Here is a 22,964-nt window from a genome sequence, read left to right as displayed (position 1 = left end):
GGGTGATTTCCTGCAAGACAGGAATGTCAGTGTTCTGCCATGGCCAGCGAAGAGCCCAGATGTCAATCCCATTGAGCACGTCTGGGACCTGTTGGATCGCAGGGTGAGGGCTAGGGCCATTCCCCCAGAAATGTCTGGGAACTTGTAGGTGCCTTGGTGGAAGAGTGGGGTAACATCTCACAGCAAGAACTGGCAAATCTGGTGCAGTCCATGAGGAGATGCACTGCAGTACTTAATGCAGCTGGTGGCCACACCTGATACTGACTGTTACCCCCCTTTGTTCAGGGACACATTATTCCATTTCTGTTAGTCACATTTCTGTGGAACTTGTTCAGCTTATGGTCTCAGTTGTTGATACTTATGTTCATACAAATATTTAATCATGTTAAGTTTGCTGAAAATAAACGCAGTTGACAGTGAGAGGACGTTTCTTTTTTTGCTGAGTTTATTTATAAAAAACCTATATAAAGTTGAAGTCGGAAGTTTACATACACCTTAGCCAAATACACAAACAAATTTTCACAAAACCTGACATTAATTCCCAGTAAGAATTCCCCGTCTTAGGACAGTTAGGATCACCACTTTATTTTAAAAATGTGAGATGTCGGAATAATAGTATAGAGAATTATTTATTTTAGCTTTTATTTCTTTCATCACATTCCCAGTGGGTCAGAAGTTTGCATACACTCAATTCGTATTTGGAATCATTGCCTTTAAATTGTTTAACTTGGGTCAAACGTTTTGGGTAGTCTTCCACAAGCTTCCCACAATAAGTTGGGTGAATTTTGGCCCATTCCTCCTGACAGAGCTGGTGTAACTGAGTCAGGTTTGTAGGCCTCCTTGCTCGCACACGCTTTTTCAGTTCTGCCCACAAATGTTCTATAGGATTGAGGTCAGGGCTTTGTGATGGCCACTCCAATATCTTGACTTTGTTGTCCTAAGCCATTTTGCCACAACTTTGGAAGTATGTTTGGGGGTCATTGTCCATTTGCAACCAAGCTTTAACTTCCTGACTGATGTCTTGAGATGTTGCTTCAATATATCCACATAATTTTCCTTCCTTGAATGCAATCTATTTTGTGAAGTGCACCAGTCCCTCCTGCAGCAAAGCACCCCCACAACATGATGCTGCCACCGCCATGCTTCATGGTTGGGATGGTGTTCTTTGGCTTGCAAGCCTCTTGCCTTTTCCTCCAAACATAACGATGGTCATTATGGCCAAACAGTTCTATTTTTGTTTCATCAGACCAGAGGACATTTCTCCAAAAAGTAAGTTTTTTGTCCCCATGTGCAGTTGCAAACTGTTGTCTGGCTTTTTTTAATGGCGGTTTTGGAGCAGTGGCTTCTTCTTTGCTGAGTGGCCTTTCAGGTTATGTCGATATAGGCCTCATTTTACTGTGGATAGATACTTTTGTACCCATTTCCTCCAGCATCTACACAAGGTCTTTTGCTATTGTTCTGGGATTGATTGGTACTTTTCGCAAAGTACATTCATCTCTAGGAGACAGAACGAGTCTCCTTCCTGAGAGGTATGACGGATGCGTGGTCCAATGGTGTTTACACTTGCATACTATTGTTTGTACAGAAGAACGTGGTACCTTCAGGCATTTGGAAATTGCTCCCAAGGATGAACCAGACTTGTGGAGGTCTACAATTTGTTTTCCTGAGGTCTTGGACAATTTCTTTTGATTTTCCCATGATGTCAAGAAAAGAGGCACTGAGTTTGAAGGTAGGCCTTGAAATACATCCACAGGTACACCTCCAATTGAATCAAATTATGTCAATTAGACTATCAGACGCTTCTAAAGACATGACATAATTTTCTGGAATTTTCCAAGCTGTTTAAAGGCACAGTCAACTTAGTGTATGTAAACATCTGACTCACTGGAATTGTGATACAGTGAATTATAAGTGAAATAATCTGTCTGTAAATAAATGTTGGAAAAAATTTGTGTCATGCACAAAGTAGATGTCCTAACCGACTTGCCAAAACTATAGTTTGTGAACAAGAAATGTGTGGAATGGTTGAAAAACGAGTTAAGGACTCCAACCTAAGTGTATGTAAACTTCCTACTTTCAACTGCATGTAGAGTATATTTGGGGGATTTGAAATTATGCAGGTAATTACATTGATAGAAGCCACAATCTATTTGCAATATTAAAGCTGATCCATCCTCCCAAGCACCCAGAACATTGACAAGAGCAATGGAGTGTACCGAACAGCACAACACAAATTAACTTAAAAACCACAACAACATCTGTTTGGAATATCACTGATCCCCTGCCTTCTCCCTTCGACCCGCCTACACACACCCCCTTCTACCACTGCACTACACAATCATTAACATTCTAGACAGCGGGAGGCCTGGCCTCTCATCTCGATGAAGAGGAGCCTCTTGTGTCTTTAATGGACGCCTGTATGAAATATTTATCACCCCTACATCTTGCCTGCCAAGGTAATTGTCTCAAGAATTCTAACGGTAAGCGAAGGGCGGCGTGCTAGCTCCCGGACTCAGGGTGATGGGATGGGCTGGTAGCATGGTGAGTGGGGTGGAACAGCAGCTTAAGGTTAAAGTGGCATTTAGCTGAGATTAATGCTGTTGATCAAATAGTGTCTGAATTGGCGTCTGAATTGCAGAGAGCCTTTTTAAAAAGGGGGCCACTTATATGTGATAGGTTGTGTGTCGCGATGGCTTGAACAATTGAATAATTTATTGGTTAAAACAGTGTCGATGACAAATGGTATGGATAGTGGATACGACAAATATGATTATTTGTGTTTGTTCACAAGCTTTTCTATAAGAAAGACAGTCTATCTTGTGTTTGCGATAAATTAAACAAATTAAGACATTTCATTTTTTGATTCTTCAAACACAAAATTTTACTGCCAAGACCTCTGTAGCTGATTGAGACGTCTGTGATGCCAGATAGACTTGAAACGCTCCATAAAATGGGACCTTCCCTGAGGAAAATCCTAAGTGAAGTACATTTCAGCAGCCAAAACATTAAAGATATCTTTACATACACACATACTGGTAGACTCTGCTCTCCAGGCATCTCCTATAAAGAATCCATGTTTTTTTAAAGAGAGAAAGAAAAAGCAAGATAAATAGTGAGAGAGAAAGAGTGAGTGTGTGTGTGTGTACAAATAACAGAAGGCCCAGTAAACAGTGCGAAAGAAATAAAGGTCGGCGTAGCGAATGACTTGCCGTGACTATCCCTTACCATCCAGGTAGCTGGGGGTACCCCCCACGAGTGGCGGCCCGTCTGATCCGCTTCCAGACTCCCACTCGCCCTCGGGAAGCAGTGGCGAGTCAGCCTGCGCTGAGCCTGATTTAGCTGCCACCGCAGCCACGGCTAGGGGGGCTGCAGTGTCTATGAAGACCTGGCTTCCAAAGGCTCTCTCCATCAAAGGGTAGCTGACAACCTGAAAGCCACTGAGTGGGGGGAGGGAAATAGATATAAAATAGGAAGTGGGGGAGAGAGCGAGAAGAAATAAGGAGAAATAGGTAGAGAGAAAGGCATAGAAGGGTTAGTAAAAGAGTGTGACAGAGCGAGTGAATGAACAATAATAAAAACAGAGTGCGAGAGATGACACATCCGTGTAATCCACACAGCTCCCAATCTCTAGACTGCCAAGAGAGCTAGAGACCATGCAATTCAAACACAGCACATCCTGCCAACCATGGGACAAAAAAAAAAGATTAACAAACATGGGCATTGGCGGAAGCAGTGGAGACATGGAACTACGTTGGAATAAAGTTGCGTCATAGAGATTACACTGGAGCGGATAATGTCATTGACCTGCATAGCTCTTGAACAGGGATAGGCAACATCAAGGCTTGAGGACCACATCGAGACTTGGAAATTGAACAGAGTGACGCAAAAACAAATGTGAACCGATTTGTTTGTAAAAATGTATTTGCAGTCTGGAAAAAAAGGACAGTTATTCCAAAATACATCGGTCCATTCAAAAAATAATTATAATCAGGTTTTAGAAGTTCAAGTGCTGTTTCCCCAATTTATTTATTTTTTAAATTGACCGCCGGCTGTATTTAATCGGCTTGCCGACCGCATCCACCTGTTGCCCATCCCTGCTCTTATGTGCTGATAAAGGCAGCCATCTTGGTCAGGGATACATTTTCTATTTAATTATATGATTGGCATATCCTACAATGGTGTGGGGATGGGTGTTTCCTTGATGTCTTCCATCATCTTTAGCAGGCTCGCTGGAGTTGTTGACGGGGAGAGATCACAGAGTCTGATAGCAGTGGATATTTGTAAGAGTCTGCCATTTTCACCTGGAAAAAGAAGAGATTGTACATGGTTTACCGTTCACACTTCTCAATCAGATGTACACATTGTATTTTTACTGCATTGTGTAACAGTCAACTTAGAATTTTCCTCAATTTACTGAATTGAAATTGACCCAATCCCCAACCCTGTTAACCGTAAATTAAACTATGATATTCCTATCTGACGTCCATTTTGTGTCTCACCCGTTACCTTCTCTCCCGCCTCCGTCTGCAGTTGCACTTCCACACAAAATGGAGTCTCTTGGAAGACCTCCAAGACATCTCCTCCCTCTATTACGATTTTCGAAGCGCCACCTGCCGTGGTATACAAATGGGCTTCAATGAATAATCAAGGCCATTCAGTTTTCCATGCACCACATCACCAAAGAGACTTCTTTTCAATACCACTCGACATCCAAAACCACGCTCTCATGAAAACCCCTTGATCAGAGCTATGCTGAGACAGGTCAAAGTGTTAGTGTATAACAAAAGGAAACTAGCTCTCTCGCTCTCTCTCCCCTCACTCTCTAGTTTGAGTAAACTATTTTTCTTCTCTCCCTCTGTTGGTTTCTCTTTCCCCTTCTCTCTCTCTCTCTGCCCTCAGTAGGATAGGTAATTAGCATATGTCACTGTTCGGAGTCGTCTCGAAGTGCCTGCCAGGTCCCACCTCATGAATAGATCCAACTACATCCCATCCCCACCCATTAGTTGGCATGCAGATCAGACGAATCCATTAACAAACCTTGTCATGTCATGTCAAGGAAGTCATCACGCCACGTCATGTACACTCATGTACTGCCGCTTCAAATCTACCAAGAACAAAAACAGACGCCAAAAGTCGAAGAGCTGGGCCTGTATTCAGAAAGCATCTCGGTGTAGGAGTGCTTATCTAGGAACAGTGTTGCCTTCCCACAGTCGTGATCATAATGAACACGATTACATGGGCCTGATCCTAGATCAGCACTCTGAGACATTATTAATATGAGCCCAAGAAGTTGTGTGTGGTGCATTGCCATGCAGGACAGTACACTGGCTTAGCATTCAGTAGTGGGCAGCACTAAGAAATCATAAATCTGCCATCTCCTAGTACCAAGAAGCACTGTGTGTTCTATCCACGATAGGCATTAGCATTCAACGCAGGGCGCGGTGCATAGTAGTCTTATGATTGGAGATGATCACCCCTGTGTTGGGCGCCTGGTGAAAACAACGGGCAGAGAAGAGTGGTAGATCAATAACTTTGGAAGCGATGGCTCCTCGTAGACAGCAGGCATTACCGAGAAGAGTAAACAGATGCCACAATCTTCAGAATCCTAATCGGAGCAATTTACACACTTGTCAGCTCAGCGCTGGTTCAAATGAATCAGGCGTAAGTAACCTGCCTCCTCCAACATGTGCATGTTTGCATGTACACATACACAGGAAATCCCCCCCGATGGGAGTGATCCCACCTTCACTCCACACCTGCCTCACCCTGAGCAGCAGAATCCTGCCAAGGAGAGGAGACGTCAAGCCTGTTTGAAAAAAAAAACGGCTACCAAGAGCTGGTCTGAGCAGTTGGCTGGATATTCCCTCACCCGCTAGTACTTAATACTGATTGGTTTTGGTTCTGCCCATTATAGTGCTGTCCGGTTAGAACGTGATGTTGAGGCCCATTACTGTAACTTGGTCACCACCACACACTGCTGCTTCCATTTGAAGATGGTTTATATGCATGGTGTGTGGTGGTGACCAAGTTACAGTAATGGGCCTCAACATAGCTTTCTAGCAGGGAAAGGCAGAGTAAAACAATCCTTAGGATCCATTTCTAAGACACTACTGAGATAAATATACATCATGCAATAGTAAAGGTGGACTCTAGATAATTAAGAAGGCAATAACAATATGTGCAAACAGAAAGCATGATGTTCTAACACGGACTGCTATAGTATAACATATTCACACATCAGCAATGTAAACTTATTGCCAGTGAGGGGGAGAGAACTGAGCCTAGGGTTATTAAGATGTATGGTTCTCTCTCAGGCCTGGCTACAGATTTTATCTGATGGCTAGGCTACTGCACATGTTCTAGAGCACGAGAACAGGCTGGATAGGGTCAGAAAGCTACAGACACTATGCAATGGTAGCCTGCTAATAGCACCATAAAATAACTATAGAAATCACTGAGGCAGCATGTAATATAGACACTACAAATAAAACAGTTAATGGCCACACAACACAGGTAGCAATGCAGTAGGCAAATGATATGGAAATACAAAAGGCATGCATGAACAAACAATAGCACTAGGATTAGCTATAAGCAAAGCATGACAAAAACTCTCAAACCAAACAACTCAGCCTAATCCTGCAAGGGTCAGTCATTGCCCACACCAATATACATATATACACTAGATGACCAAATCTTTGTGTATGTAACACCTGCTTGTCGAACATATCATTCCAAAATCATGGCCATTAATATGGAGTTGTTCCCCCTTTTGCTGCTATAACAGCCTGATAATAAATAGTCCCCACTAGCTGGCCTCCGCCCAGTACCCTGCACTGAACTTTAGTCACTGTTACTAGGTAGCTATCACCCGGCACTCAACCCTGCCCCTTAGAGACTGCTGCCCTGCATAGTCATTGAACACTGGTCACTTTAACAATGTTTACATACTGTTTGACCCACTGCATACATAATTATACATTTATGTCTTTATTGAACATGCCGTGTAAACATTTACAGTGCAGGGTGGGAAAAGTATGTGAACCCTTGGATTTAATAACTGGTTGAACCTCCTTTGGCAGCAATAACCTCAACCAAACGTTTTCTGTAGATGCGGATCAGACCTGCACAGCGGTCAGAGGGAATTTTGGACCATTCCTCTTTACAAAACTGTTTCAGTTCAGCAATATTCTTGGGATGCCTGGTGTGAACTATTCTCTTGAGGTCATGCCACAGCATCTCAAATCGGGTTGAAGTCAGGACTCTGACCGGGCCACTTCAGAAGATGTATTTTCTTCTGTTGAAGCCATTCTGTTGTTGATTTACTTCTGAGTTTTGGGTTGTTGTCCTGTTGCATCACCCAACTTCTACTGAGGTTCAATTGGCGGACAGATAGCCTAACATTCTCCTGCAAACGGTCTTGATAAATGAATTCCCAAGTTTTTCTGTCGATTAGAGAAAGCTGTCCAGGCCGAGGCAGCAAAGTAGCCCCAAACCATGATTCTCCCTCCACCATACTTTACAGTTGGGATGAGGTTTTGATATTGGTGTGCTGTGCCTTTTTTTTTTCTTCACACATAGCGGTGTGTTCCTTCCAAACAACTCAACTGTAGTTTCATCTGTCCACAGAATATTTTGCCAGTAGCGCTGTGGAACATTCAGGTGCACTTTTGCAAACTTCAGACATGCAGTAATGCTTTTTTTGGACAACAGTGGCTTCTTCCGTGATGTCCTCCCATGAACAAAATTCGTTTAGTGTTTTTACGTATCGTAGACTCATCAGAGATGTTAGCATGTTCCAATAGATTTCTGTAATTCTTTAACTGACACTCTAGGATTGTTCTTAACCTCATTGAGCATGCTGCACTGTGCTCTTGCAGTCATATTTGCAGGATGGCCACTCCTTGGGAGAGTAGCAACAGTGCTGAACTTTCTCCATGTATAGACAATTTGTCTTACCGTGGACTGATGAACATCAAGGCTTATAGATACTTTTGTAACCCTTTCCAACTTTATGCAAGTCAACAATTCTTAATCTCCGGTCTTCTGAGATCTCCTTTGTTCGAGGTATGGTTCACACCAGGCAATGCTTCTTGTGAATAGCAAACTCAAATTTTGAGAGTGTTTTTATATATAGGGCAAGGCAGCTCTAACCAACATCTCCAATCTCGTCTCATTGATTGGACTCCAGACTCCATTTAGCTTTTGGAGAAGTCATTAGCCTAGGGGTTCTCATAATTTAAACATTCACAGTGTAGGTTGGATAAAGTAAGTATTCAATATAGACAAGAAAAATACAATCATTTCTGTGTTAGTTTAAGCACACTGTTTGTCTATTGTTGTGACTTAGAGGATGATCAGATCACATTTTATGACCAATTTATGTAGAAATCCAGGTAATTCTTAAAGGGTTCACATACTTTTTCTTGCCACCATGTACATACTGTATTCTAGTCACACCTTTTCTATTCATACAGTCCATAATGTCTATCATATACTATTTATATTCCGGCCTCTGACATTGATTGTTCTAATATTTCTATATTTCTTAATCCCTTTCTTTTTATTTGGGGATTTGCGTGAATTGTTTTGTATTGTCAGGTATTACTGCACTGTTGGAGCTATGAACACCTGCGATAACATCTGCAAAATATGTGTACGTAACAAGGACAACTAACTCTGGACCTGACAGGGACAATGACTGAGGGGAACTGGTAACTCTGAACCTAGCCTAACTGGGCAAGGATCTGAGGGCCGACTAGTGCTGGCGACAGCAGACCAACAGTTTCACAGCTGGAGACTGAGGACCTAGTGTTAGGGACTAAGGGTAGATGATAGACTGGGCCTACCAGGAAGGCAAGGAACTTAAACCTACAACGGGGACAGGATACACTGGACCTACTTGAAGGGCAAGACATTCAAAACCTGGACACTTTACCTGCCAGGAAGGCAGTAACTGAAAATCGGGGCTTGAACTATCACAGTGAATGCAGGCGGGGATGAAAAGGCCCCACCGTCCTGGCTGCACTTGAAATCTGTAGTAGATGCCCGCTGTGGCTCCATCCTAGGAGCAGGTGAATAATCCACCGCTGGCTGATGGAGAGCAGAAGCGGACAAGGCACTCGGGTGGCTCATGCCCGGGGTGGCAGCTGCTCCCCAATGTTCTGGTAGATATGGAGTATGCTCCAACAGGGAGGGCCTGGAGTGACATCAATCTGGTGAGTAGCTAGGCTACCTTGGGATATAGTGGAAGTCCCAACAGTACCGTGGAGATGATTATTTATTTTTTTACCTTTAACTAGCCAAGTCAGTTAAGAACAAAGTCTTATTTTCAATGACGGCCTAGGAACAGTGGATTAACTGCCTGTTCAGGGGCAGAATGACAGATTTGTACCTTGTCAGCTCGGGGATTCGAACCTGCAACCTTTAAGTTACTAGTCCAAAGCTCTAACCACTAGGCTACCCTGCCGCCCCAGAGATGGTGAACGCTCAGGCCAGGGGCCCCGGTGTTGTGTTTCTCATGGGGAGTAGCCTAGCTGACTCAGGGAGTAGAGGCAGTGATGGTGCTCCTGTGGCATTGACCAAGCAGGTGGGGGGGGGGGGCTGGAGCGGTGGAAGTCAGGAGATTAGTGGCGGTGGCCCCGGGGCGCTGACTCTGCCCGGGAGGTCCTAGAGAATGCCTGCCTGATCTCTTCCCTCTCATAGTCTCTCTGCATCTCCCAATTGGAGAGGGTGTGATCACTCCACTCAATGTTCACTGAAGAGGCCTGATGCAGGGCTTGTAGGACCATGAAAAACACAGTTGGATGCTAAATCAGGCTCGAAGGACCATGAAAAATGGCTAGCTGGAGCTCGTCTTAGCGGTCAACTGTGAATGCCCTCATCCGCTTGTACAGTTGAACTGATTCACTACAATCTCTGCATCTCCCAACTGGAGAGGGTGTGATCACTCCACTCAATGTTCACTGAGGAGGCCTGATGCAGGGCTTGTAGGACCATGAAAAACACAGTTGGATGATAAATCAGGCTCATAGGACCATGAAAAAACACGGATGCTAAATCAGGCTCGAAGGACCCTGAAAAATGGCTAGCTGGAGCTCGTCTTAGCGGTCAACTGAATGCCCTCATCCGCTAGTACACTTGAACTGATTCACTAAAATCTGCCTCCTATAGTGCTGCCCAGTTAGAACGGGATGTTGAGGCCCCTTACTATAACTTGGTCACCACCACACACACTCACGCGAAAACAGGTAGCAATGCAGTCGGCTAATGATAATATGGCAATACAAAAGGCATACATGAACAAACAAGAGTGCCAGCCTTTTTTACAATGCTTAAGTCCCAGATCCTTACTTGCCTGCTTCCCAGAGGAGGAATTCCATTTCCTCTCAGCCCCAGAGGATGTGGGCGGAGAGGAGCGGAGCATGTGTAGTTTGGCTGGATTTTAAAAAAATTAGAGCTTTGGCCTTCTCTCTCGCTCCATTTTCTCTCAGCCACCAACTTTGGTCATGCTTGGCCCAGCATTTTTCATTTCCTTCATCATTGTTCTTTGAATTTTGACTGTTCTGATGTATTTATTTAGCCTACCACACCACTAATGCGCATAGATGATATGGATCGACCAAGAAATAGGTCACACAGCCTATGTAATTGATAGCAAGACAACGAATGAGTGCATTCCGCAGCTCCAGAATTGTATAAAAAAAAGAGGAGTCGACCTGTGACAATGACAATGTGATCCACTCCACAGTCTGAGTGGTGTGTAATATGGTGGTTTGTGAAATGCCTGAGGACAGAGTAACCATTAGGAGGACGCTTTATTTATTGAGGTACGAATATGAAGGATGCAGAGCGTCGAGAGTAACAATATAGTTATATACCAAATCAGGAGACGCACATCATGGACGCTCCTTAGATTTTTCTGGGCGGAAAAATGTTGCTGTGCATGCCTGAAGATGTCCATGACAGCAGCACACATCCCAGGATTTTGTTATGGCAAGGCAGTGACTGATCATAATTCAAGGCCAAAAAACAGCTAAATCAATGACCTACTCAGTCTACTGTGCAAGGTGCAGTGTATGTTAGACAGGCTCGTGTCTGTCATGTACGGGATAGGTTAGCCTAGGAAGTTAACATACTGTTGCTGCTTTGTCGCTGGCTATCCCAAATGACACCCTATTCCCTATATAGTGCACTACTTTTCACCAGAGCCCGCACTAAAAGCAACAGCTGAAAATCTGGTGTTTCTATTTCAAATTATTTTGTTATATTACAATCTTTTGTGATGTACAGTGAACAAAAATATAAATGCAACATGTAAAGTGTTGGTCTCATATTTCATGAGCTGAAATAAAAGATCCCAGAAAAAGCTAATTTCTCTGAAATTTTGTGCACAAATGTATTTACATTACTGTTCGTGAGCATTTCTCATTTCCCAAGATAATCCATCCACATGACAGGTTTGGTATATCAAGAAGCTGATTAAACCTTGTGCTGGGGACAATAAAAGGCCACTAAAATGTGCAGTTGTGTCACAACACAATGCCAAGATGTCTCAAGCTTTGATGGATCGTGCAATTGGTATGCCGACGGCAGGAATGTCCACCACAGCTGTTTCTAGAGATTATGATGTTCATTTCTCCACCCTAAGCCGCTCCAATGTCGTTTTAAAGAATTTACCATTACATCCAACTGGCCTCAAAACCACAGAAGCACATGTAACCCAGCCCAGGACCTCCGCATCCAGCTTCTCCACCTGCAGGACCATCTGACACCAGCCACCCGGACAGCTGATGTAACTGTGGGTTTGCACAACTGAAGAATTTCTGCACAAACTGCTAGAAATCGTCTCAGGGAAGCTCATCTGCGTGCTCGTCAGGGTCTTGACCTGACTGCAGTTCGGTGTCGTAACCGACTTCAATGGGGAAGTGCTCACCTTTGATGGTCACTGGTACGCTGGAGAAGTGTGCTCTTCACAGATGAATCCCAGTTTCAACTGTACCAGGCAGATGGGAGACAGTGTGTATGGAGTCGTGTGGGCGAGCGGTTTGCTAATGTTGTGAACAAAGTGCTCCGTGGTGGTGGAGTTATGGTATGGGCAGGCATAAAATACGGACAATGAACACAACTCAATTTAATCAAAGGCAATTTGAATGCACAGCGATACCGTGACGAGGTCCTGAGCCCATTGTTGTGCGATTCATCCCACCGCCATTACCTTATGTTTCAGCATGATAATGCACCATGTCACAAGGATCTGTACACAATTCCTGGAAGCTTAAAATATCCCAGTTCTTCCATGGCCTGCATACTCAGACAGGACACACATTGAGCATGTTTGGGATGCTCTGGATCGACTTGTACGACAGTGTTCAAGGTTATGCCAATATCAGCAACTTTGCACATCCATTGAAGAGGAGTGGGACAACATTCCACAGGCCACAATCAACAGCCTGATCAACTCTATGTGAAAGAGATGTGTTGCGCTGCATGAGGCAAATGGTGGTCACACCAGATACTGACTGGTTTTCTGATCCACACCCCTAATTTTTTTTAAAGATATCTGTGGCCAACAGACAGTCATAAAATCCATAGATAAGTGCCTAATGAATTTATTTCAATTGACTGATTTCCTTATATGAACTGTAAGTCTTTAAATTGTTGCGTTTATATTTTTGTTCAGTGTATATTAAGCGTAATATTGGGATGCAAACTCAAAATTTAATACACTCTATATCTGACATGGTACAGATGTCTTCTTTTTTTAAGCCCATAACCATGTGTGTGAGGTGTATACTTTTGATTCAAGGTAGATTTGTTTAAGACTACCAATAAATACTGTGTGACCCTGATTTAGCCACTGCAGTAAAAGGTTAAATTTGCATCCCAAAATGGCACCCTATGCCCTTTTCAGTGCACTACTTTTGACCAGGGCCCAGTGTTATTGTCAGACGTAGTGCACTAAATAGGGAATAGGGTATAATCTGGGATGCAGCCACTGTCTTCTTGGACTGGCCCAGAGCCATTAGTCTAGTCTTGTTAAAAGACCAATAAACTTGCGCACATTTTATCCTTACATATCTATTAGATGGGTCTTTAGGGGTAGAGTCTAGGGGTTGATTTGGGACTTGGCAAACCGCCTGACACCCAGGCTGTGTGTGTGAAATTGCGTGCATATGTTCGTAGGTATATTGCAGTTCTACTTACCTAGCGGTCTGCCGTTGGTCCACAACCCTTCATAGATAATCCCAGAACAGTGGATCATGGTCCCCTGGCCGTTGAAGAGGTTATTACGCCATTGGCCCTTTTAAGGAGATTGTATTTTAGGTTTGAGGCATTATATTTATACTACTGTACTATTCTTAGTTATACAACTTGTTAAGAAACAAGGAAGACATGTACATCAGGAGACGCTGAAAGCCATACTTCTGAGATAAGAGGGGAGGAATGTGTGTGTGAGAGAGGGGGGAGAGGGAGTGAGAGAGAAAGAAAGAAAGTAAAAGAGCGAGAGAGAGGCGGAAAGGGAGACAGAGAAAGTCAAAGTCAAACAAATTCAGGGGGATCAATGCACAGACTTTGCCTGGCAGATCCAAGGGAGCTCCAGACTCAAAGCTCTCGAACACTACTTCAAAGTGGTGACACGTCCATTAGAATTTCTAATTCAGATCGCATCGACAGGCCTAAGGCTATGGCACAGGCAAAAATGTGCAGAGGAAAACTAGGCCACTGCTCAGTGAGAGAGAGAGAGCGAAACAGAGACTACCACGGGTATTCTACAGTAAGCACCGTTTCCTTTAATAAACCTAAAGAAAATAATCACGATTTACATCAATCATAACCTTTGAATGTCTTGAGGCCTTGAGAGGTGGTGTAGATAGAAAGTTGTTCAACAGGATACAGTAAAGAAATACAGCTTGAATTGCTGCTGGACCATGTTCAGTGGGACATTTGATGACCTACAGTACCAAGGGGAAGAGCTGGAGGTTTGACTGCAACCTTGCAATTTTAACGTTTGCGTCTTTTTGGACAACCGTCACATAAATCAACGAGTTCATGTTGGTGAACTCCGTTGTTTGTTATCTTTCCAAATTAAAAATTCTCTTCACCCCTATGCATTCAGTTGACAGCATATAGGCTAGATCATTGCAAAGCACATAATATTTCCACATTCATAATCATCAATAATCAGACTTGTAATGTCATGGGTGAAATCATCTGGGATTATGGCTTCATCTGCTTAGGCAGTCTCTCTCTCTTCTCTCTGGTTGGAAGTTTAGTGCTGGCTTAGCGCAGCTGTCAAGAAGCTGTGTGGTGAATAGTCAATACTTGTCTTTCCTGGGTCTCTACCCCCCTGGCTCCCCATAACCACAGCCCGCTGCCAGTTCTAAATCAATGAGTCCTGCAACTCATTACAAAGTTCAAGTTCAGGTCACAGAGGAGAGATACGTTTCCTTTAGATTTTAATAAAAACACTGGATCAAGGGTTAGGTGGGGGTAAATAGCCAAACAACTGGAGTCGTGTTTACTGTGAAAGTAGGTAGTTACTGTAGGGTACAGGGCTATTTTCAATGTACACATTTTAAACAAACTATTCAATTGTTTCAATAAAAAGTATATACAGTGCTTTCTGAAAGTATTCCGACCCCATGACTTTACCATTTTGCTACCTTACAGCCTTATTCTAAAATAGTTTAAATTGTTTTTTGTTCCCTGATCAATCTACACACAACACCCCATAATGATGAAGCAAAAAAAAGGTTTTTAGAATTTTTGCACCTTTGGCAGCGATTACAGCCTCAAGTCTTCTTGGGTAAGACGCTAGAAGCTTGGCACACCAGTATTTGGGGAGTTTCTCCCATTCTTCTCTGCAGATCCTCTCAAGCTCTGTCAGGTTGGATGGGGAGCTTCGCTGCACAGCTATTTTCAGGTCCCTCCAGAGATGTTTGATCGGATTCAAGTCTGGGCTCTGTCTGGGGCACTCAAGGACATTCAGAGACTTGTCCCGAAGCCACTCCTGCATTGTCTTGGCTGTGTGTTTAGGGTCATAGTCCTGTTTGAAGGTGAACCTTCACCCCAGTCTGAGGTCCTGAGTCCTCTGGAACAGGTTTTCATAAAGGATCTCCTCCGCTCTCTCCACTGGCTTCCAGTTGAAGCTCGCATCCGCTACAAGACCATGGTGCTTGCCTACGGAGCTGTGAGGGGAACGGCACCGCAGTACCTCCAGGCTCTGATCAGGCCCTACACCCAAACAAGGGCACTGCGTTCATCCACCTCTGGCCTGCTCGCCTCCCTACCACTGAGGAAGTACAGTTCCCGCTCAGCCCAGTCAAAACTGTTCGCTGCTCTGGCCCCCCAATGGTGGAACAAACTCCCTCACGACGCCAGGACAGCAGAGTCAATCACCACCTTCCGGAGACACCTGAAACCCCACCTCTTCAAGGAATACCTAGGATAGGATAAGTAATCCTTCTCACCCCCCCTTAAATGATTTAGATGCACTATTGTAAAGTGGCTGTTCCACTGGATGTCAGAAGGTGAATTCACCAACTTGTAAGTCGCTCTGGATAAGAGCGTCTGCTAAATGACTTAAATGTAAATGTAATGTAATCTCTGTACTTTGCTCCGTTCATCTTTCCCTCGATCCTGACTCCCAGTCCCTGCCACTGAAAAACATCCCCACAGCATGATGCTGCCACCATCATGCTTCACCGTAGGGATGGTGCTAGGTTTCCTCCAGATGTAACTCTTGGCATACAGGCCAAAGAGTACAATCTTGGTTTCATCAGACCAGAGATTCTTGTTTCTTATGGTCAGAGTCCTTTAGGGGCCTATCAGCAAACTCCACGTGGGTTGTCATGTGCCTTTTAATGAGGAGTGCCTTCCATCTGGCCACTCTGCCATAGAGGCCTGATTAGTGGAGTTCTGTAGAGATGGTTGTCCTCCTGGAAGGTTCTCCCATCTCCACAGTTGGCCTTGCGCTTCAACACTAGTTGTTGTTCTGGAAATTGAGCCACTACGCAATTTACTTTCTGAATTTACGTCATATCGCCAAGACTACCTTGAAACCCTCATACCTGCTGTCCCATTTGACCTAGAGACTTGAAACGTTGTATGTAGGTGTCTTTCGATTGTCCTCCATCTTGGCCATTTTTGAAAACCTTTGAAAAACATATTGTTATGGGCCATATGTCCAAATTTGGTATGTATGCCCATGGTACATATCTTTTTCTAATAAGATTTTATTTTATAAACAATACAAAATATACACATACAAACATCAACTACGTCACACCCCCATCTCCAGCACCCACATCACTTTCCACCACACGGCCTGAAACGGCACCATTTTGTTTCTCTTCTTTTTCTTTTTTTTTTTTAAATATATTTTATTCTTGCACACCTTGGGGTCCCGAAGACCGAGTTGGGGAAACGCTGCAGTAGATGCATATTAGCACAAAGGCAAAAAATACTTTGCTTCTGATGCAAGACATGAATTTTGGGGGAATCTCAGTTACCCAGAAGTAAATTCTTGTAAAAGTGTGTCACTGTATACAAGATTTTTTTTTTTTTTTGCAAAATGTTGTTTTGTAGGATACCCGGAGGCAAAGTCATTCATATCCGTCAGGTGATTGGTTGAGGCTTCTTGGGTACGTGACGTCACTCTGAGCCCTTACCAAAAGACAAAATATGGCAGACAGTTTCTCTCGCCTCAGATCTGAAACCAGGAACAACAAACCAACTTAAATGACAGTTCATGAAAAGATCTAACATTCCTGCGCCCCAATAACATTGTCGCCAAGGAAGGCACACTAACTAGCTACAGAGTTTGAGTCATCTCAACGATTTTCTGATAAACAGCTCAGCTAACTAGTGAAATTCTCAATTGCAATGCTAGCCAGCTTACACATTAGCTAGACAGCTTCTAGACTCTGGAGTTCATGGGGGCTTCAGGAGTCAGCGGGCTAGATGATTCCACCATGGGCAACAACAACTGGCTACAGGAACTGAACCGATGTACATGGAGCGATGACATTTGGTATGTAAATATTTTGGTATGTAAATCATGTGTTATGTAAATCTTAAGTACAGTATTTGTCCTTAGAAGCTGTGTGAATATAAAGTCACAGCAACCTTAGATGGCTGGACCAGACCAGTTGGTGGCATTAGAGATGGCATTGGCAGCAGTGGCACTACAGGATAAAATTGCTCTTGAGAACCCAAGGCATTAACAAGAAATTCTGCCTTATCCCAAGTTTCTCAGCTATAAACACTGCTTACCGGTGTCAAATACATTCCTGACACTCTGTTTTAACATTTTGAAATGTCAATAATCATAGCTTGCGATATGGTTTTCGAAAAATTTTACCTTTATAGATAAGAAAGATCTATCAGCAAGAAAGAATCTTTAAAATAAAAAATATACACTTACTGTAGCAGGTTTGCACAGATCAATAAGGCTGTGTGTGCTTCCAGTGATCAACTACACTTCTGTTACACTTCCCAGTTACGCTTACACACAGGTGTTCAAGAACGCTAGATATCTAATTAGCACATTTGATCGCCTCTGTCTTCTGTCTGACTTCCGTAAACAAGCACGGTAACATGGAGATATGGCCGTGTAGGAATACTAACCCTATAAAGTTGTGCTGTAATTTAAGTGTGTGTTAACGTTCAGACCAAGCATCGGGACTCTTAACAAAACTCCCCTGGACAGAAGATACCTTAATGAATCCTTAAATGAATAGATGCTGGAGGTACAGGAGTTAGTGTCTATGAATGAGCTAAGGATATTAGAGCAATAACTACTGATCAAGTGGGCTTTGTCTTGCAAATGAATGTAAGATTTAAATTATGCAGATGAACAATGTGAAATATCGTTATTAGTATATTTGTATAATCACATACTGTTGCACTATTATGTGGTCTGAACGTAGCGAAATGTGTATTTTATTTGGCAAAATTAAAAAATGGAAGTCCTGCCGTTTGTGTAGTCAGCGTATTACAGCTGTGTGTGTATTGAAGTGTTTTGGAACGCTGATGTACTTTATAATGACTAAAACCACATCTAAACTGTGTAGAAGTGATACTGGACTTACATTTTCTTGACTATTAGCGAGCTGAACACAATCACTGAAATGAAAGCTAGACAGTCAAGGAGCATCAACATTTTCCAAAAGGATTGCACATTTGCACAGCTAGGAAATATAACATTTTCAGTGTGGCCCTCGGGACCTCGTTGAAGACACAATGCGGTCCCTGGGGCAAAATTTGTTGTCCTAGGATGTAGTGCAAATTACGGCATGCTTGACATACTATCTGATCCTCAGTAGAAATACATTGGTGACCCGCAGTGGCAATTTGGATGAACAGCAGCTAAATATATGTTCTAATTCTGAGGCGCTCAAAACAGCAATATGTTTATTTGTGGCCAGCTTGAGGACAAATCAAATCTTATTTTGGGGAATAAAAGTTTGAGGACGAGAATAGTACACCCCAGTTAAAACGGTGTCATCTGGACATTATATCACATCGAAGAAAGAAAGAAAAATAAACCATGCATGTATCAATCATTTGATTTGACTGAACATACATGCATTGTGAAGAAATGAAATCAAAATGGACACCCACCTCGTACACTGATCCATCCCCAAAGCGCATCACTCCGTGGCCTTGTTGTTGGTCCAGAAGCCAACCTCCTTCATATTGATCCCCATTCCTGTCAAATTAAGCAAAGTTCATTTTGAGTTAATCTGAACAACAACCGGACATTGGTTTCCATCAGGATGGCTCATTGGGTTTGACATACTTCTGTCCATGAACATTTTTAAACTTAATCTGGGTATGTTTTCAGTTTGAAACAACTTTATCCAGCCTATAGGGTTCGAATGTCCAGTGTGATGAAAAATGCGTAATCTAATGAATAATCTTGACTGGTATGAACATTTAGTACTTGCAATACATTCTTGAGACAGTAATATCAAACTCAGCACTCTGGTCCTTTGCAACATAATCGAGAGAGACAACGTTGTACCTGTAATGCATTTGTCCTTCCCCATGCCGCTTGTTTTGATGAAACGATCCCTCGTATGTTTGTCCATCCTTATCCAACAGAAACCCATTGCCTGGATGATAGGAGTATGCAAAATATAATTGAATGACACAATCTTCACATATCAAGGTCAGACAGAAGTCCTGGCTACATCTGAAACGGTACAGTGCTGTCATTCTGTTACCAAACGTTGCATCTGCACTGCTCTTCAAGTAAATGCATTTTTGTCAAATTGTCAGTGGAAATTGTTAAGTCGTTCTTGTGCACATAGTTGTATGGTTTGTTTAACTTTGCAATCATTGGTCTGTTTGGCATATATTTTAAAGTGAAAAATCTGAGTCTCAGCATCACTCTGTTACAATGGCATTTTCCTGCACTACATAAAGGTGCCATTGCAGACACACCCAGAGAAGTCCTATAGATATTTTCCTTTACGCTGCAGTAGATGCATATTAGCACATAGGCTAATATGTCAAAATATGCAAAAAATACTTTGCTTCCAGTGCAGGACATGTATTTTGGGATATAGGTCTAGTATTGCCCACCATCTCGGAGTCCGTAGGAGAACTCTCCCTTGTATCTCTCTCCATTGCCTTTCTGCATCACACCACAGCCATGAAGTTCCCCTCCACTGAACTGGCCAGAATAGGATACACCTAAGAGATTCATAAATACGTTGTTCATTGAAACTACTTGATATTACATTTTAGGCTACAAGTCTGGTGCTTTATACAGTCTTCTAGCACTGAATTCTTATCAAATTTAGGAAGTGGACTGACCAGAGTGTGTGTGGTACACACTAATGGATAAAAGTATGTGGACACCTGCTTGTCGAACATCTTATTCCAAAATTATGGCCATTAAAATGGAGTTGGTCCCCCCTTTGCTGCTATAACAGCCTCCACTCTTCTGGGAAGGCTTCACTAGATGTTGGAACATTTCTGCGGGGACTTGCTTCCATTCAGCTACAAGAGCCTTATGTTGGGCATTGATGTTGGATGATTAGGCCTGGCTCACAGTCGTCGTTCCAATTCATCCCGGTGTTTGATGGGGTTGAGGTCAGGGCTCTGTGCAGGCCAGTCAAGTTCTTCCACAACGATCTCGACAAACCATTTCTGGTTGGATCTCTTCGTGCACGGGGGCATTGTCATGCTGAAACAGGGAAGGGCCTTCCCCAAACTGTTGCCACAAAGTTGGAAGAACAGAATGGTCTAGAATGTTATTGTATGCTGTAGCGTTAAGATTTCCCTTCACTGGAACTAAGGGGCCTAGCCCGAACCATGAAAAACACCAGACCATTATTCTTCCTCCAACAAACTTTACAGTTGGTTCTATGCATTCGGGCAGGTAGAGTTCTCCTTGGCATCCGCCAAACCCAGATATGTCGGTTGGACTGCCAGATGGTGAAGCCTGATTCATCACTCCAGACAACATGTTTCCACTTGAGTCCAATGGCAGCGAGCTTTGCGCATGGTGATCTTAGGCTTGTGTGCGGCTGCAGCTGCAGCTTGGAAATCGGCAGTGAGTTTTGCAACCGAGGACAGACTATTTTTACAGGCTTCAGCACTCTGCAGTCCCGTTCTGTGAGCTTGTGTGGCCTACCACTTTGAGGGTGAGCCGTTGTTGCTCCTAGATGTTTCCATTTCACACTAAAAGCACTTACAGTTGACCTGGGCAGGGAAGAAATTTGATGAACTGACTTGTTGGAAAGGTGGCATCCAATGGCAGTGCCACGTTGAAAGTCACTGAGCTCTTCTACTGTGAATGTTTGTCTATGGAGACTGCATGGCAGTGTGCTCAATTTTATACACCGGTCAGCAACGGGTGTGGCTGAAATTGCCAAATCCACAAATTTGAAAGGGTATCCATATACTTTTGGCCATGTAGTATGTGTATGTGTATGTGTATGTGTATGTATATATATATATATATATATATATATATATATTTTTTTTTTTTTTAAACCAGGTAGGCTAGTTGAGAACAAGTTCTCATTTGCAACTGCGACCTGGCCAAGCTAAAGCATAGCAATTCAGCACATACAACAACACAGAGTTACACATGGAATAAACAAAACATAGTGATTAGTACAGTAGAACAAAATAATATATAGCTCTGGGACTGACTAACCGAGGTGAGTGCGAGCTTCGATGCAACCAAGAGAGTCCAGCACAATGTCAAAACTCTCTTGGTTCCATCGAAGCTAGGTTAGTGCATGTACCTGTTTTTGCCCAGAACCTTGACCCATTCCCCTCTATTTCCCCATGAGCAAACTCTCCTTCGTAGTAACTTCCATCTTTCATCAAGAGTTTTCCATGCCCTGGATAAAAAAAAGTAGGAGTTTCATTCAAGTGCATAGCCTAGCCTAGCTTCAATGCAACCAATAGAGTTTACCTCCAGCACAACGTAAAAACTCTTGTTAGCATCAAAGCTAAGCCTGACATGCCGATGCTTTCCCTCCCTTACACAACATTATATAATTGTGTTTGATTAGCTATGTCAAACGGTGATTAGCTAGATAACATAGCCTAAACATATAGTTTGTATATCATTATAATATAACAAGCAAACATGGTAGCAAAGTCACACTATGCGACATAAGGCCAAGTGTAACCTTCTGCTATTAGCAAAAGAACGTAGTTAGTTACTACCAAAGGCATACACACCGTGTTTTTCGCCCTTACTCCACTCTCCCTCATAGCGAAAAAAGCTGTTTGGATACACATACACGCCAAAACCTGCATGGTGGTGGGGATAGACAGACAGTCACGCACCTGCTGATAATACGCTTTTTTATAGCAAATATTTGACGGGTTGTCATTACTTAAATCATATAAGTGTTATTTTGAGCGTATACTGTCTAAACGTACCGTTCCGGGTAAGATTTGTTACTCCTCCGACGTAGTAGCGAGAGTTTCTTACTTGTTTTTTGACAGCAGCCATCTTGCTTGGGAAATGCGTCCTTAGCAACAGTAATCTCTCGCGGGCAGGGCTCAAGCACAAGGGCATTTTCAACACAACAGGGCTTCGGGTGAAAACACGAGATCAAATCATGACATAAGTGATCTTCATGTCGGAAATTTTAAGCTCTAGAAATATGCAGAATTTCCGACTTTGAAATCCACGTTTTTTAACCGTTCTAAAGATGTTTCCCAGTTGTTTTGAACGCACTGTAGACGGAAGTCGGAGATTTCAGATTTCCCAGTTGTTTTGGACGCACTGGAGTCGGAAGTTGGTGTGAATAATATTACAACGCCTGGATAGCTATTTTACATATCAACGAACCACATCATGGTCGCCTTCCCCTGCTCAGATCCTGGGGCTCATTGTCATGTCATTCATCCTCCGTCATCACCTCATGTTTCAGCATGATAATAGCATGATATAATAATATCCTCATTTTGTTTGTCATAGTTGAAGTGTACCTATGATGAAAATTACAGGCCTCTCATCTTTTTAAGTGGGAGAACTTGCACAATTGGTGGCTGACTAAATACTTTTTTGCCCCACTGTACCTGACCAAGGCCCTTCTCCCCCGATTGCTCAGTTTGGCCCGGGCAGCCAGTTCTAGGAAGAGTCTTGGTGGTTCCAAACTTAATCCATATAAGAATGATGGAGGCCACTGTGTTTTGGGGGACCTTCATGCTGCAGAAATGTTTTGGTGGCCCTTCCCCAGGTCTGTTCCTCGACACTATCCGGTCTCTGAGCACTACTGACAATTCCTTCGACCTCATGGCTTGGTTTTTGCTCTGACATGCACTGTCAACTGTGGGACCGTATATAGACAAGTGTGTGCCTTTCCAAATCATATCCAATCAATTGAATTTACCACAGATGGACTTCAATCAAGTTGTAGAAACATCTCAAGGATGATCAATGGAAACAGGATGCCCCTGAGCTCAATTTCGAGTCACATGGC

The 22,964-nt window shown here is 43.1% G+C and overlaps 1 protein-coding gene across 1 annotated transcript in view; it reads right to left on the bottom strand.

Annotated features, from left to right (window-relative positions):
• LOC135527388 (MORN repeat-containing protein 1-like) overlaps nucleotides 1-22,193 on the bottom strand; it is a 78,593-nt gene extending 56,400 nt beyond the window's left edge. Inside the window, exons 1-10 of the mRNA XM_064955902.1 lie at nucleotides 21,916-22,193; nucleotides 21,712-21,783; nucleotides 21,267-21,365; nucleotides 19,591-19,701; nucleotides 19,028-19,118; nucleotides 18,625-18,712; nucleotides 13,204-13,300; nucleotides 4,500-4,610; nucleotides 4,175-4,301; nucleotides 3,226-3,437 (exon numbers count right to left, since the gene is read on the bottom strand). Of these exons, the coding sequence (XP_064811974.1) occupies nucleotides 3,226-3,437; nucleotides 4,175-4,301; nucleotides 4,500-4,610; nucleotides 13,204-13,300; nucleotides 18,625-18,712; nucleotides 19,028-19,118; nucleotides 19,591-19,701; nucleotides 21,267-21,365; nucleotides 21,712-21,783; nucleotides 21,916-22,054 (1,147 nt within the window). The 5' untranslated portion in view covers nucleotides 22,055-22,193. The remainder of the gene's footprint in view (nucleotides 1-3,225; nucleotides 3,438-4,174; nucleotides 4,302-4,499; nucleotides 4,611-13,203; nucleotides 13,301-18,624; nucleotides 18,713-19,027; nucleotides 19,119-19,590; nucleotides 19,702-21,266; nucleotides 21,366-21,711; nucleotides 21,784-21,915) is intronic.
• Nucleotides 22,194-22,964: the final 771 nt, after the last annotated feature.

This window comes from Oncorhynchus masou, chromosome 33 (genome assembly GCF_036934945.1).
Source record: "Oncorhynchus masou masou isolate Uvic2021 chromosome 33, UVic_Omas_1.1, whole genome shotgun sequence".
Classification (NCBI taxonomy): Eukaryota; Metazoa; Chordata; class Actinopteri; order Salmoniformes; family Salmonidae; genus Oncorhynchus; species Oncorhynchus masou.
The sequence above is the reverse complement of the archived record's forward strand: the minus strand, read 5'-3'. Positions and strand labels throughout refer to the sequence as shown.